Here is a 16,693-nt window from a genome sequence, read left to right as displayed (position 1 = left end):
CCTTTGCCTGCTTGTTTTGGATATCGATTGAGACATAACACTGGCAAAACACAGAGAGAGGAAACGGGAGGGAGAGGGATGAAAGAGTGCCAGTGAAGATGAACAAGTCTCGTTGCGGCAGCAACGGAAGACGAGATATAAAGGAAAAAGAGGGTGTGAAAACAAAAAAAAACGGAGGTCACTTTCTTCGGGACGGAATTTCCATATAACGGTAGTGCCACTCATCACCACACCATTGCTGCACTAGATATACCCATTCCCTCATTCCTCTACTTTACAGAAAGCGCAACATGGCGCAGTTTCCAACCATACGGAACCACAAGAATGGCAATAACGGTAGAAACAGAAAGAAGAGCGATGCGAGGTGGAGTGGGGAGGGGAGTAACGAAAGTTGAAATGACAAAGCGAATTACCGAAACACTATCGACTTTGCACAATCACACACAAATCAACAGCAAAAAGTACGCACCGAGAAAACTTAAAAAGAAAAAGAAACAAAAACAGAAGAAAAGGCAGGGACTAGAGTAAAACACGAAACAACGCAGTAGGAGAGGTGCTGTGAGGAAAGATCAAAAAAAGAGCAAAATGAAAACACAGACACTACTCAAAGGAGGAAGCTCCCAAAATCTTTACTCCCGTACCGAGGCGACGCTACTCGACCACTGATACAGAAATATTTGTTTTCACTTTTCGCCTTTACTTCCCTCACTGACGGGGCCGTATTCGTCGATATCATGGACTCACTCCAAGTTCCTCTGCTGCCTACTTGGCATATTTTATACAGGTTTCCCTTACTCCCCTGCTCTAGATAGGACTTCACGGAATATCGAAAGTAATTTCGCCTATTTCTCCTGTGTGACCGTGAAAAGAAACAAAAAAAACGACCAAAACACAGATGACAGACAGCAAAGATATCCAATGAAGCGTAGTGCAAGTCATCAGCAATTACCTTCGTGGGCTTTGTCACATCCACGTACATAGGGACCCGAATGAAACAGTTTGAAGGGCAAGTGGGCCAACAGTCAGTCACCAAAGCTAACATATGTGTGTGGGGGGTCACCAATTCGTTGTATTCGAACGAATTACCCTCCCTCCCTCTTCTAATGTCCACACACGGCCATTACCCGCTCATTATTTCCCTTTTATATGCAGCACCCCTTCTCATTGTGTCCTTTCCTCATTTTAAGGTACTAACCCTACTGCGGGGTGGAGGCCCTCAGCGTGGCCGTGAAGAGTGCGGATTAGCGAATGAAGATTCACCTCCGTTACCTTCCCTAGCTGTTCTAACACCAGAGAAGTGTTGCCTGACGTCCTCTTCAAATTTTTGAATGCTCGCCTTACTATCCTTCTGGTTCTGCTTTAGCTGTTCCATAATTTCACGGAGCCGCTGCGTGTCACGCCGTTTGCGCTCATCCACGGCGGCAACTTCTGCAGAGTAATTTCTGCGCTCTAACATGCTGTCTCGTAATCGTTGGTGCTGGCTCTGATATTCCTTATTGTGCAGGAGAGCTCGAAGCTGTGCAAAGGAGGAATCTAGAGCGGCGGAACGACTTTCCCAGTTGGCCAAAAGGCTGCTGCTAATATTAAACAATCGGTCTTGCTGGCTAATAAGGCTATGAATTTCTGCTTGGTGCTGTTGCTCCACACGACTGTGTTCCTCGCATATTTTTTGCAATGCAGCGCGTAAGCAGTTCAACTCTTCATCAGCTTGTTTTTTCCAATCGGTGGCGCTCCCAACGCCACCTTCACCCTCTTCACGGCTCCTTGCTCCACTCTCTAAGAGACGTTTTAACTGGCGAACTTCTCTGTCTTTTTCCTCGTATTTGGAGCTTATTTCCTCATTCTTCCGCTTCAGATCTTCTCTTTCGTACTGAAGCCGCCTAAGAACCTCCGAAGTCCGTTGACTTTCCACAATCGCTGAGCCCAGTTCATCGCGAACCCGCTGCAGCTCTGTCTGGTATTTGGCGCATTCAATCGCCAACGCAGCATCGGGGTCCCCCCGTTTAGCCTTTCCGGCGCGGCTTGGCGTCACGCAACGACTATCATTCTCAGCCTTATCAGCGGGCCGCCAGGACCTGCAATCGGGAACTTTCTTGGAATCATCTACATCCCGACGCGGAGTCCTGCTTAGAGGACGGAGGTGCGGGTCCCTCCTGCCAGCTCGAGTGCCAAACAACAGAGTTGCTTGATCCAAAAATTCCTTGTTCTTCTTTATGACAGTATCACAAATGGCGTTAGAAACGGCAGTTGTGTAGGAAAGCGCAAATTCCTTGACGTGATACTGCTGGAGGCAACTGTCCACTCGCACCGTATTCAGCTCGTCTTTGAGTCTTTTTATTTGAGTTCGCAGTTCCGCCGTGACCTCAGCATTGGAGTTCCTTGAAGTGTTATTGCACGGGGACGATTTGGGAGGGGTGGGCCACGCAGCAGCTGCAGATCTCCTTGATTCCGGTACTCGAGGCGAAACAGTTAAGGCATCTGCCTCGTCTCCGTTTACATTGTTTCGCGTCCGTCGTCCATTCAAATCCGCGCGGAACACTCGCGTGGCTCTTCCAGACACTGGAGTGGGTTCATCTTGGCGGTTGTAAGTTGTATTCTCCTCTATTTCCGCACGTAGTTGCACCAGGGACAACTGCTGTTCCACACAACGCTTCTCTAAGTCGCTGTAGCGTTGCCGTAAGTCAATTACGTAGTCGCGGGTAAACTCGTTCATTCCATTTTCGCGAATTACCTTCTTGAGGTTCTCTACTTCATTGGTGAGCATATTGATCTGACGCACATGTGGGTCTTCATTCACTACAGCAACGTTGACGATCTGCCTGGCACGAGAGGCGTAACGAATTGTCTGTCGCATCTCCTCAAAATTGCTACAGTGGGGTGAAATAGTAGCCACCATCGATGTCTTGCTGTTTCCGCCCAACGAATCCATCAGTAGCCATGTGAGGTTGGAGTCGCGATAGGGAGCAGTCACAGAAGGAACCTTTGACTGCGAAAGCTCAGCTAGACAATCAATGACTCGACCCAACGTAGTGAGTGACAAGTTAATCTTCGTGGATTCCTTGAAGTGCAAACCCTCCACCCCAGTCGCGCCAATACGCTCCGATCCAGCAAGATCAACCAGATTGAGCTTACTACGCTTTTGACAGCTGCTGTTCTTCCCGTCGAGCGAAAGCTGCAGAATATTAATTGTAATGATGGCGTGACTGCGGCTGCTGCGATCATTCATTCTAGTGCAAGAGGTGTGACGATCAACGCTTCCCCTATTAATTACTTCAGCCACCTGTACCTCGTTAACAACGACTAATGAAGAAAGTCCCTCTACGTAGGGACCTGTGAGTGGGTTCTGGCGAATCTTTAGGTCAGCATCCTTTTGCGGGTTTATAAGGTCATACACCTTCTCATTGTATATTTCATAGAACTCCAACTCCACACGAAAAGAATGAGAGGCTTCTCGATGACGCACCTCATGTAACCCTTGAAAAAGATCCCTGGTAATGCGGGGAATAATCCCCTGTAGTTCATTCGGATCAACCGACGGCTTGTTGTCGTCCCCGGCACCAGACTGCTCTGCTTCCACCCGGAATGTACCACTGAGACTCCGCGTGTCTCGTGGGCTAACCATATTGCTTTTCCACGAGGTCCGGCGAAGACGATTACTGGTCAGTGGAGTTGCCGTCCGTCTGGGACTAGATGAATTAAACAAATGCTCCCCATCAGCTTCATCGATAGAAATTTGCTGTCGACGACTGGACCTTCGGAAATCACTGGCTTTTGGCGTGTAGCCCAGCATAGTAAAGGTCTTGCCGCTACCTGTTTGCCCGTATGCAAAGATACAGCCATTGTATCCTAACAATGAATTCTCTAATAGAGGCCTACCAACCTCGTTATAGACATCTGCCTGTGAGCTATACGGGGGATGCGGAACAGTGTTGACAGTTAGCAACGCCGCATTGGATCCCGATGTTTCAACAAATCCGGAGAAGTCACCGCTTCCCTTTCCACGTGCAGAGTGAGAACGGGACGAATTTCCAGTTGCTTGACGCTGGCGGTTCGAGCGAGGAGAGGCTACGCGTCGGTCAATATAAGTTCCTATAGCGCTTAATATATCTCCAGCGTTCCCACAGTCTGCACTGTCGCTCTCAAGAACGGACCAAAAGCAGCGTGTAAAACTGTAGGATTGGCGGGGTTTGAAGTCCTTCTGTGGGTCCAAAAGCGTAAGAACGCACGGATTGTCTACTTCAATGCGCACCGTGCTATGCTGCGGCGCGTTCATGGATAATTCTCGCTCACTAAATGGTCGTACACGCACGTATACATCCATGGCATTTCCAGTGCCGTGAATGGAATCACTAAGTTTCTGCCTTTGGGATAAAACGGAGCGCGAGGAGTTCGTCCGACGATATTCTCGATCTTGACCCCGACGTGACGCCGAAAGTCTCCTCCCCGAGCTGGGAGCTGCTGATCTGGGAGAAATGATAGACATTGTATTTAGACGGTCACACATCTTCTAAGCCCCCTAAACTTCCTTTCCAGTTGGTTTTCTTTCTGGTTGTTTTCACCAGCTGCTCCGCCCTTCAAAGGCACCTTTTTGTTCTGCAAAATGCAGCAAAATCTTACCTTTTGTTGGCGCGCCAGTTCACTTCGAACTGGCGATGTCTACCAACTGTTTTCCCTTCTGCCAAATCCTTTTCTCCTTCAGTTTACTTACTCACAGTGCTCCTTGCACCAACGCGGGTTGAACTCCCTTTAGTGCACTTACCTGTTTGACTTCCTCCCTTTTTTGTAGAGCTTTTAAAAGAATAGAATAACAATCCCCCACGCGACACGATTCGAAAAATAATAATAATAATAATAAGCAGAAGAGCAAAAGTGCGATATTACAAGGCGACGCAAACACCTTATTCACAAGCGAGTAAACACAGTGAATAACAATCAAAGGTCGCCGCAGTGGCATAGGCTCACTCACAAGAAGAACACATGTTTTGCCAAATACCACCGCGGTTGACAAGGCAAAACTCCTTCAGCAGTGGACAACACGGGGACCACATGCACAAAGATATCCCTCACCTTCGCTCACCATCTTAACATCATGTGCTTCCTCTTTTAATCATATGTCATATCCTCCTGTTTCTTTGCTACTTTACCTTTTCTTTTAAACACCAAACACTGTCAATACCTTAAACGAACATTTTTGTAACTTTCCCTCCTCCTGCAGTGGGTGCCCCTTCTACACTCCGCCACTCAGTGGAATGTGAGGTGAAACGCAGCGAGAATATGAAGGAAAAAAAAAAAAGAGATGTAAACGCAACGGCGTACCCTCATGGCGAGTATACTAACCATGATTCAGCAGTAAAATGTACACACCATACACGCGTTTATTATTTATTTAACGAGCGCGTCGCTTAGAATTTGGCTTAAACCGGGCGTTGCGCTTATTTTCTAACGAGCACCGAATACCATCGTTCTGCTTCTTAATCGCCCTTGCCAGGGTATCAAGCTTTTTACTGCGGTGCACGCGTTGCTGAATCTCCTTAACGCGGCTTGCTGCTAATAGGGCTTCCTCCTTCTCTTTAATCTTTTTGTACTCGAGGAGGCGATCCACGTCGCAGGGATCATCAGCATCTTCGCCCTCAGCCTCAGCGTCTGTAGATTCAAGTGCGTTTGCTACAAGGGAAGAAAACCGGTGCATTTTCACCTCTTTCTTTGCATGGAGTCGCTTCACGAACTCCGCTCGTTCTTCTTCACTTTTGAGACCACTTTTTTGTAATTTCCTCTGTATCTCACGACGTTCCTTCCGCTTCTGCGCTGTCGACAGCATTCGATATCCCGACAAGAGTATTTCTTCAGGTAACACAGTTTCACGTAGAACTGAGAGTCTCCCGCGCACGGCGGGATGCTGCTTGAGCATCTCCGGTGTCGCGTCAAGTTGCTTGAGAGGATTGAAGTGATGGTACTCGTCTTCGTCTTCTGCAAAGATTATGTGTTTATTCTTAGGCGGTGCTGCCGTAAGTGCCCCCAATGCATCCTCTTCAATCAGCTCCTTTGCGCGGCTCCAGTCTGCATGCGCTTTATACTTGAGGTAATGCAAGTTGCGAGTGTTGTGCCGCAAAGTCTTCTCCATCTTCTTACGGTTATCTTCCTTTGACAGGCGTCGACGCCTCATTTTACCCGATTCGACATCCAAAACAGTTTTGGTCATATTAATGTGGAACTCGTCAGGATTACGTTGCGCCGCAGCCCGCTTCAGCTCAAGTAGCCGCTGCACCTTCGCCTTTCGCCTACGCGAGCGCACCACATGATCCTTGTGTTTCTCAAGTGGGCCAAGGTGCTTCCGAGCTGCAGGTTGCGATCGTTCCTTGTGCACCTTGCGTTTGACGTGCTTGTCCAGATTTCCCATACCGGGATTACGGCCCTTGCCCTTTGTCATTGCTTTCGTAACCTAATGAATTTCCTGAACTTTTACTTGTTCTCTTGAGCCTTGTCCTAGGCTGGCCAGTTTACTGCAGAATATCGCCTCGGTTCCTTCCGCCACTAGCGGTGCGTTAAAGACCAGGGGGACTGGCCGAAAAATGGGTAGCAGATGAGACGTACACACGCAACAATAGCGGTGACACGGGACCGATAGTATATGTGCAAGGAGTCCAACAATGTGGAAACCCAAAAGAAAAAAAAAATAGTAATAATAGAATGAACAATATTTTGAGAGCTATGTGATTGAATTAAGAGTACATCTCATACTGCAACCTCTCGACGATGGCACATACGTAGCTGCTCTCGTCCTGGCAAGTTCAAAGACTATCATACAGTTTTCGTTTAACAATTTACGTCGAAATAAACTTTTAATTATGCTTTATTACGAACAAGGACACACACACACACACACACCAAATTTTTTCGCCACGCAACTTCCTCCAAATACCAAGGGAGAGTGCAGGCGAGAAACGGGGAAGAGAAGCCTCTACGGCTTACAAACGTGTAGTGCCACCAACTCCCTTCGCATTTATTTGCCTCCCAAACATATACGTCACGTTAATCCCCCAGCATCATTTATCCATCCAAGGAAAGCAGAGGTTCCACAGGAACCTTGCTTTGTGCCTCTCTCGGTTCGTTCTCCAACTAAAGGCGTTGCTCATCCACATCATTTACTATTCCGTAAACGCAGTGGCTGCTGCGCCAGTCATTCTCGGTTCTGTAGAGCGGATTCGAACCGCCAAATCGCGAATTCGTTCGGCAAACAATATAAGAGCCTGCCGAAACACATCGACGGCATACAACTGTCCGATACTTTCAACGGTAAAGCGTACGGAGGATGTGTCCCTTTTAGCAATAACTTCGTTAACAGTTTCTCTGTGCGGTTCGTGAGAATGATTACCGGATGCTGAGCGGGGACGTGTTGCATTGCTCTCCTCCTCGTTGGCGTCTACTCGACCTCTTCCCGAACGACTCCTTCCGCGACCAGAAGCTCTACCGTCAGAGTCTTCCGCTCCCGCTTTGGCTTGTTTCATTTCATAGAAACAAGCGGCCACAGGCGTCCACTTTGCGTGCACAGCACCAATTCCTTTAATGGCAATGGCACGCAACTTTAAGCGCTGCCCAGGCCCCAGCCGTGTCAGAACAATGTCTGGATGCACTAAAAACACGCGATCATCCTCGCTCCTCGCAGCCAGTTCCTCCTGTTTAGCAATGGGCTGCCACTTGAGATGGCCACTGTATACACTGGTCGTCGGCACGTCACGTTTTGCGGTCACATCCAACTCGAATAGCAAAACGCGCTCCGGGTCAAGGTTGTCAAATCCAACGGAGGCACTATCGGTTATGTACTGCATGCTTGAAACGGGTCCAGCAAGTGGAACAAGGCCAATGCGGTGCGCAAGAAGCTCATCCGGGACAACACCGTCATTATGTTCGATCAATATTCGGTCGAAAGCGAAAACTGGCACCTCAGTAAGCATAAGCCGGCGGAACATGTTGGCCACAGGCGGACTTACGTTATCCATGTCAAATGTGATGGTCTCAACTCGACGAGTTGGCTCACCGTCACCGGCACCAGCGGGGCGCGACAAGTGACTCTGATATTCCAATTCCTCCGCATTAGGAGCAGTGCGACGCACCGTCGGTAAGGTTTCCGTCCTACGTTGCAAATTGTACACTTTGACCATATCTACAGGCAAAACCTAAAGCAGGATCACGCCTTCACGCGGTAGAAACAATGGAAAAACGCGCGGCAAACTGGTTTGTCGCACCCTAGGGGTCAATTACGTCGTCGTAACTTTTCTGCTTTCTGTGTTCGACCTGTTTAAGGCTTTCTGAGCTTCCTTCTCTTCCTCCCCCTCCCCTCTGGGTGTGATCCTTTGTTTCTTTAAAGTGCGACTAGGCGACGAAAACGAAGCCTCACCTACTTGGAAACTTACTGTATTACGTTAGGCGACGACAAAGATTAATGCTGTATGAGTCAACGCCATTTAAAAATAAAAATAAAAATAGAGACATCAGAAAGTATAAAGACAGAAAATTGAAGGAAACGCAGGGGTTAGGGTTGAAGCATCAGGTAGAAAGAACACCCGATAGAGCTCCACAAATCAGTGATAACAATGACAATAATAATTATATGGAATTCCGTAACTATCCTTCTACCGCAGCTCGTAGCCTTAATACAAGTGTTGTTATTATTGTTATGAACGTTGCCATCGGTGTTGAGCGCGCGTTTCCTACACAAGTTAGGTTCATTAGCTTCTCGGGGAAAGTAAAGAAGAGGTGCCAAACACAGCAGGAAGTTGCATTGAGACAACAAAGTAAACAGAAAAAGAGGAGGAAAACAGGAAACAACAAAGGCAGCCTACGTGTCAGTCCCTCTTCCTCACACTCGACGCAGTCACACAGGTGATGTTTTTGTTGTTGTTGTTTTTTTTAAGCGGATGCAACATCTTATATGCACAAATGAAAACACGGAAATGCACAGCATCAAAAACAAACAAGGTAACTTAAGGTGTCTCATCCATCCACGAGGTCTTTCCAAAGGAAAGAAAGCCTCCTCCATGTTCACTTCGACTTCAACCTCAACATAAAAAAATTTTTGTTGTTGCCTCTTCCTCTTGATATCATACACCCACCGCCCCCCCCTCCGGGCGGTAATGAGCAGGTTCAGCTCAGTTACAAAAGTTGTCGAGAGTGTTCGCCAATAATGAAAACAACTTGCACCCCCAGAGAATGCCTGCTCGGTAGCAGAAACCTAAACTGTATCACCGATATACGGAATGAACGATTTTTAGCAACAAGAACAAGTATCAGGTCAGCATAGATTACCTGTGTTTAAAACGGTATGCTTCACATTATTTTTTTTTGGGCACCTCGCTTTCCAGTTTTTTTTCTTTTTTTTTTTTTTGCAACCCGCATTGGGTGCGTTGATCACATCTGCTATTCCACCTCCACTTTCGCAATTTAGTCCATCCCCTTCACGGCGACTCCTACACTGATGCAGATCTTTCTGACGATTCCTCATCTCCGTCGTCATCTGAATCCAACAACACTCCAATTAGTTGTGGATTGATTGACTTCTTTGCTGAGGCCCTTGCGTTCGCCGCAAAATGATTCTCCGGTACATGAGCCATCGGTGGGGGCCGGCCGTCTTCAACAAGTTTCCTCAGCGACTGCGCGAAGCCCTCATTCTCGGCACCATCAGGTTGTTCATACATATTTCCCTCACCAACTAGATCTCGTGGGGCATTTAAGCGGGAGTTGCGCTGTTGAATGGGAGCATTATTAACCACTGCATTCCGCGGCCCATCCACAATGCGGTCATTCTTGAAGATGTACACCTTTTTGCCCACGCATGTGAAGGACTTAAGTGCCAATGCACGCGCCTCTACTTTGTGGTTCGGAACATCGATACGACCAACATTTCCCACGAGACGTGTTGGTCCTACTTTAATTCCCATTGTTTCACCCATTGCCTTGGCAAGAATAAGCGGAATGTTTCCGTATTCGCGCGGTGGCAGAGGATACACCAACACGGAAGGGGGACGGTTTGCAAGGGCTTCCGCAGGAAGTGGCGGTGGGGCAATTGTTAGCGGATTAACTGGGGGTGGAGGTGGAATGACTCCCATAACCTCGAGAAGGTCCCTCGTGAGGGAAGCGTTCGCGGCAGCCGTCTGAGAAGAAGACGTGGCGGTCATGGCAGAAGAAGAAGGCAGTTCAAAACCTGAGTTGATGACAGGCGGTGCAACGGTACCTCCAAGCCAAGAACCAGGGATTTGGGCAGACGCAGAAGGTGCCATGTCTTGGGGAATCGCGTCCTGAGGAACAGAAACTGCAGGCTGCACCGGGCCCAAGGCACCGCCAGCCTTCATCGCCAACAGCTGCTCCATCAAAGTTGGTGCACGCCCAACAGCACCGTCGCCTGACGCACCGACCCCGGTAAACCCGTACGCCGTTGCTTCTGTTTTGGCTCCCGCCATCGAAGTCGACGATGTTGTCTGTCCTGACGTAAACGCGAAGTTCTCGGATGACGGACCGTTATCGACAGGTGGGGCCAAGCCCGCTACAGGCTCCTCCACGAAGCCATCACCTAAAATACCACATGTGGAGTTCTCCACTGCTGGACCTTGCGTAAAAAAAGAGGCTGCGGCCGGGACACTCTCCGCTTTATCCAAAGAGGAAGAAGATGGTTGAGTCACATCTTGTGTTCTGAACAACGCCGGTGGACGTGTTGCATGTTCCACCGAACTCTCCACTTGCATTCCGTAGGAGGCCATGTACTCGTCAGCATTCACCTCCTGGAACTGGTAAGAGGCATCTGTTCTGGGAGCCTCCGCTTGATAATCACCAGCAAAACACGACTGGTCACCGTTCCGCCCATCGTATGTTGCCATAGCACTCTGTGCACCAACCTCTTCCCTAACCTCCTCTTCAAGATCCTGAAGGAATTTCTCAAGCTCCTCTAAGTTATCACCAAGAACCTCCAGGTCGGGGGCTTCGCGACGTAGCACATGTAAGTAATAACCATGGAACTCATGTTCCGGGTCGAGGAAGGCAAACAAGTCAGGGTACATCTTCAGGAATTTGGCTTCCTGTTCACGACTTCGAGCCTTGGCAATACTCTTCGCTGAATGTTGAATGTTATTGCTCATGACGGGATCGGGCATTTTCCCATTGTATGCTGTTGGTTGATCTGTCCCTGCTACGGCGGTGGTCGAACAAGATGCATTCAGGGGTGCGCCAGCACCCTGCCGCCTTTTAGGAGGAACGACCATTGGAGGTCGACCTGGATTCGAGCTATACTGATAGTATGGACACAATAACTCTCTTAAATCATTATCCTGAGCTAAATGTCCTGCCGAACTCGCATTAGAGGCAGGACGGGAAGCCCGCTCCTCTCGTAGCCATGCCTGCGAGTTGGCTACACGTCTTGACCACCATTCCCATGCCTCATGAAGACCGGAGAGTTCTTGTTGGACTGCAGGCCATGTTTTATCTGCAACGAGAGCGCGTAGTCTACAACTTGTATGCTCCCGAAGTTGGTGTAACCATTTGGCAGTTGTGGCCCTCATGGACAGCGACATCACTCCGTCAAGCTGGACGATAACCTGAGGGGCTTGAATGGTGTCATACAACTTAAACGGTATGGATACGGGCGGTAACTGCGCTGCGGGTGGGAGCCGTCGCGCACATTTCGTTAACCGCCACGCGTTTGTTATAACAGACGTCCACCCCCGGCACCGTGATGCCTGTTGCTTCGGATGGTCCGACCGCTCACCGCATGAAACAACCGCCGCGTCCATGCATAGGGGTGTAGCTCCTTTCAACAATGCGATCCTCCCCTCAGGCTCACCATCACGATGAAGATATAGAAACGGCTTTCCCGCGTGGCTCTTGTATACCTCCTCCACGCTCATCACGGATAGCTCGGAGAAGAATGCAAGTTGTGGTACCGCATGTTGAGCATCCCCTTCAGACCCATCGTTTCCATCATTGGTTGAAGGTTTTGCGGCGCCTTCCACAAAACGCAACGCCAAAGCAGATCCATCATCGAGAGGTGTGGCATACTGAGGATAGAGCGCTGCAGTTACGCACTGAAGTAGACCATTGCCCTCCAGCAACGCCGCCTCTGGCATCGCAAGAATAGTGGAAGCTAAAGTATCGAAAATGTCGCCCTGTGATTTCCCTACTGAAGCGGGGGAACTCTTGCCACTCTCAGTTAAGCGAATTTCTTGGGATACGAGAGGTGCAATGACCCCAGTTACCTCAAGCACATGTAATAACATCAGTTGTTGCTTTTCCACCTTGATTAGTGTTTCACTCGAAACAAAACTCTCACTCCCGAAGGCATCCCCGGACTCCCCCGCGGTACCACGTAGGGAAAGCCACATACGATAAGCATGAAACGCACTCACTACATCGCTCCCGGAGCCATGTGAAAAAATACACGTGACTCTCGCATAAGTTCAGCAGCTTCATCATCGTGCTGAACAGTGCAAAAAATATCACCCAGCATCCAAATCGCCGCTACGACGCTCGCGGGAACAACACATCCATACAATCGCGACCACACCAACAGCCGAAGCACCGGAATAGGGAGGGCGAAGCACGTCGTGACCACGCCCAGTGGCAGAAGTCGAGGTACAAACTGCTCCTCACTTGGTCTCTGCAAGTGTCCTAGGCGAACCAAATGATTTTCTACAGCAATGAAGATACGTTTAAGATGCTCATAACGGCTAGCGGATAGTGAAGCAACACCGATAAAGGCAGATGACACGAGTTGGGGTACATTCCGTGACAATAGATTTCCAGTGTGAGAACTGCCTATGGCGGATGCTGATGACGGACCACGGCAACACAAGGCCTCTTCATGGGCTTGCAGCAGGTGATATATATGCACATAATCCACCCAAGGTAAGTGGAAAATGGAATGGTGTGCAGGATCAGAGCTCACACGTCGGTGTTGGGCGCTGTGTAGGATAGATTTCGGTATTAGCTGCAGTACCATGGGGGCTGGGACGCCACTCTCCTCCTCCTTCTTGCCTGAATTATCCACACACACACGGGCAATTGAACGTCGTTGCCGCAATTCCTGTATGTAACTATACGAAGTGGAAAATACATCAGTGTCAACATTTGGGTTATATGTGGCACAAGAGCGGCGGGCACAGTCAATCACGAGGCCCACTGACAGTGACGGTGGAAGCGCAGTTTGTGCCACAATAGGAGTGGCCACTAACACTAAACGATCACCGCCCTCCACTGCCGTACCGCCTTCTCGTAAAAGAAGACGCAATTCATCAGAGGTGGTGCATTCCCGCAATACTTCAACAGTAATGGAAGGAGCCATTTCTTTCCCCTCCCTCTGTTGGTCATTCACCTGGCGCAATGCATGGGCAATAGTTGCCACTACTTGAGGGTTGGGTGCGACAACAACCACTACCGTGTGACCCTGCCGAAGTTCTTGATGCTTCCCTTCCTTATTTTCCGCTAGCAAGGTCGCACGCTCCTTACGCTCCGCTAAACTATGTTGCTGAATTGCGTTTACTATGAGAGGGCACCAGTGGGAGCGAAATTTTTCATCTGACATGAAATCCGCATTTTCCATGGCCATTATTTTTGCAACAACTCCAATGTTTTCCACATAGCACCGGAGTTCCTCTCCAGGGTCACGACACAAAAAGCTTCCCTCCTCCTCGCACTTTGTGAGCCACTGCATAGTTTCTTCAAGGTAGAGTACAACCGGTGATGCGTACGAGCCGCTGCTTCGCAGTGCATCGGCTGCCCCCGTCTTGACATCCCGTTGAAGCACCTGTTGGAGGTTCAGCTGCATACTGTGGTCAGCTCCAAAGTACTCTGCAATGGTATTAGAAACCGCGTCGTCAGGACAGCAAACCACAACACGCGGCGCACTACCAAGTCGTCCCACGCCACACTCGTCCCGCGTCCGCAACATGCTACGAAGAAGTGAGAGGGAAAACTCCGTTATTGGAGAACGTATGTGAATGTCATTAAATATAACGCAACCAACATGAAGGAGTATTGGGTCACATAGCAACTGTCGCACAAACATTTCCGGAGTCGTAACGACAATCTGCGTACCCGGGGTTACCCCATAGCACATTGGAGTGCACTCACCCACTGTCGTCGTCGTTGCTTCTTCGCCACGTTCCTCTCGCAGCCGTTGCACGGTCCGTTGAACCGTGAGAGTTGTGGGACAAACAATAATGAGGCGCTTTGTCTTAAACACCTCTGTTTCCCATATGATCTGCGGGAGCTGTAGGGTACATCCGCTCCCCGGTGGGGCGGTAAGGAGCACTACTGAGTTTCGGAGAACCGCATCAATGATTGAGGTACGGCACTGATAAACGGTCAAGCGCTGCCGGTACGGAAGCCACTTGCGACGGTGCATAAGCACTTTTGTCATAGCCGGTCTAATCACCTGGTTGGGATCAAACATCTTCATTGGGGCGAGCTTATGCACCGCCTGCTGCTGGTCTCCCTCATTATCCATCGCCAACAATGCTGCAACGTCAACAAAACCACCTCCAGCAAAAGCGGCATTCGGGGGAGCCGGCGGCGGGGCGCTTTCGCTGAGAAGAGTTCCCCACCGGTCCACATCCGCTTCAGTAATTGGGACATCCAGAGTAAATGTACCACAAACACCTTCGACACATTGCTGCTGACGCCAACTGGAGCTTCCACCGAGTTGTGCGCGCAACGCCTCGAAACGTTTCTCATGGTTATGTCTGCCCTCCAGCGCATCGCTGGCTAACCCAACTACAAGCGAGAGCGCCATACGTCACTGTCAAGAGTCGCAAAACGAAACGAATATAAAAACAAAGAAACTAAGAGCAGCCTTCCTGTGCTCCTGTTTACTACAGTAAACACCCGATTGTGGGTTTCCTTAACACCACGACTCTTTCTCTCCCGTTCGTTATCACCCGATGCTAGTGTAAAGGTGGCGAAGGGTATTCAATGTACGTACAAATACAAATATATATATATATATATATACGGGGCACAATCACTGTGTTCGCGAATGCACGCGATTGTATGTATGTGCCGAATGACTATTCCCTCCCTCCTTTGTGTTCCTTAATGAATTTTAATTTTCAGGCTTCCCCTTCCTGTGTAAGGTATTTCGTTGGTAATTTCGCAACTCAACTAGCCCCTCTCACTTTGTGTCTTTTTTTTTTTGCCAATTTCTGTTCCTCACTTCACTTTACTCAGTTAATATTACCTATTCTTTATTTGTTTATTGATTTTCTTTAAAATCTATTTTGTTTGTGTGCTGCCTTGTCGGTATTGCTACTTTTCCCCTCTTCCCCTTCTTTCCTCCCCTTTCTTTTCTTGTTTCGGTTTTCCCACTCTGGTGGATAACTCAAAATGGGGTTCCCTTTTCCCTCGTTTTTGTTTAATGATTTTCTCGTTTGTGTTTATGTTTGTGTTCCTTTTTTTTTTGCCTTTTTGTTTGTCGTGAAGATCCAAACACCGTACTCTATGCAACTCCCTCTTGTTAGCAGCGAGTACTAACAAAATAAACGGAATTTAAACAACGGCATCAACAACAACAACAAAAGAAGAAGTGAGAGAAGGGCCTAAATATCTCTAAGGTGAGCATTATGCAGATGTACATAAAGATACGTGTTTTTATTTTTTAAAAAACAACAACAACAACACCAAAATAAGCCATAAAAATTATTTAAAACAATAACTTAGAGCAAAAACAGCAGCTGTGGATATATAATCAAACTATTCACACCGTACCCCGCCTTCATCCTTCTGATTTTCTAATATATATATATATATATACCCAAGCCGTAACCGTTACACAAATGGGCAGTGAAGTTAAGAACTTGGAATTGTGTGACAGGACGGCTTTAATCAAGTCAAAAAAAAAAACAAAAACAAAGTCCCATCCATTCCTTTACTTGTCCCTTCCTTTTCTTTGTAAAAAAAAATATTTATTTTTCCCTTTTCCTTTTCCTTTTCCTTTTCCTTTTCAGATTTGCTGAGGCGACAGTTCGCATCCCGCTACATCGGCATTCCACTTCTACTCAAACACACCTAACAAACTTCACTTCATGTGTTCCCATGTAAATCAACATTTATATTTTGTTTTTGCTTTTATTTTGTTTGCCTCTCCCTTAATTATCTTTCCCTTTCCTTTTTTTTTCGGGCTATTTTTTTTTAGAAAATGTAACCACATACACATACACGTACACGTAAACATACATTTACGATATGCACGTGCACAGGGAGAGGGAGAGGAGAAGAGAGGAAAGGGAAAAAGAAAAGGAAAAGGAAAAGGGAAAAGAAAATAAATAAATAAATAATAATAATAATATATCAGCTGAGACTGACGGTGTTATGCATCCTAAACCAAAAGGTGTAATAAAATTTTTAAAAAGTGAAAAATGAGGGGGAAAAAAAAGAGGAAGAAAATCTGTTACCCTGTTTCCCTCATGGTGTTTCTTTAGCACCACACAACAAATGTGAATAAAACACATCTTCCCAGTTTCTTTTTCTTTTTCTATTTCCTTTCTTTTTTAAAAAAAAAAACAAAAAATCCTAGTTTCTATCTTTTTCTTCACTCTCAGCGGTTACACACGTCTCCCCCATTGCCCGCACAAGAATTTTAAAAATAACGAGAATACAACATTAACTAACGACAAAACAAAAAAACAAAACAAAAACAAAACAAAAGCACATGACT

At 47.8% G+C, this 16,693-nt stretch overlaps 3 protein-coding genes and 1 pseudogene across 3 annotated transcripts, besides 9 other annotated features; all 4 read right to left on the bottom strand.

Moving 5' to 3' along the window:
- Positions 1-1,216: 1,216 nt before the first annotated feature.
- Positions 1,217-4,504, bottom strand: Tb10.61.1020 (kinesin, putative; the record flags this gene model as incomplete). The annotated part of the gene is made up of 1 exon (XM_822917.1): positions 1,217-4,504. One exon carries the CDS (start codon positions 4,502-4,504, stop codon positions 1,217-1,219), a length of 3,288 nt encoding a protein of 1,095 aa, XP_828010.1.
- Positions 4,505-4,835: 331 nt separating this feature from the next.
- Positions 4,836-4,855: a microsatellite.
- Positions 4,856-5,386: 531 nt separating this feature from the next.
- Tb10.61.1030 (U3 snoRNA-associated protein UTP11, putative) lies at positions 5,387-6,427 on the bottom strand (the record flags this gene model as incomplete). Its single annotated transcript, XM_822916.1, has 1 exon — positions 5,387-6,427. One exon carries the CDS (start codon positions 6,425-6,427, stop codon positions 5,387-5,389), a length of 1,041 nt encoding a protein of 346 aa, XP_828009.1.
- A 438-nt stretch (positions 6,428-6,865) lies between these two features.
- Positions 6,866-6,885: a microsatellite.
- Positions 6,886-7,145: 260 nt separating this feature from the next.
- Tb10.61.1040 (DNA-directed RNA polymerase subunit alpha) lies at positions 7,146-8,159 on the bottom strand (the record flags this gene model as incomplete). Its single annotated transcript, XM_822915.1, has 1 exon — positions 7,146-8,159. One exon carries the CDS (start codon positions 8,157-8,159, stop codon positions 7,146-7,148), a length of 1,014 nt encoding a protein of 337 aa, XP_828008.1.
- Positions 8,160-8,463: 304 nt separating this feature from the next.
- Positions 8,464-8,483: a microsatellite.
- Positions 8,484-9,359: 876 nt separating this feature from the next.
- Positions 9,360-9,382: a microsatellite.
- Positions 9,383-9,463: 81 nt separating this feature from the next.
- On the bottom strand, positions 9,464-14,773 carry Tb10.61.1070 (annotated as a pseudogene).
- A 197-nt stretch (positions 14,774-14,970) lies between these two features.
- Positions 14,971-14,991: a microsatellite.
- A 777-nt stretch (positions 14,992-15,768) lies between these two features.
- Positions 15,769-15,789: a sequence feature (AT_rich).
- A 139-nt stretch (positions 15,790-15,928) lies between these two features.
- Positions 15,929-15,949: a sequence feature (AT_rich).
- Positions 15,950-16,233: 284 nt separating this feature from the next.
- Positions 16,234-16,322: a sequence feature (CT-rich).
- A 326-nt stretch (positions 16,323-16,648) lies between these two features.
- Positions 16,649-16,683: a microsatellite.
- Between the last annotated feature and the right edge of the window lie 10 nt (positions 16,684-16,693).

This window comes from Trypanosoma brucei, chromosome 10 (assembly GCF_000002445.2).
Source record: "Trypanosoma brucei brucei TREU927 chromosome 10, whole genome shotgun sequence".
NCBI classification, from domain to species: domain Eukaryota; phylum Euglenozoa; class Kinetoplastea; order Trypanosomatida; family Trypanosomatidae; genus Trypanosoma; species Trypanosoma brucei.
The sequence above is the reverse complement of the archived record's forward strand: the minus strand, read 5'-3'. Positions and strand labels throughout refer to the sequence as shown.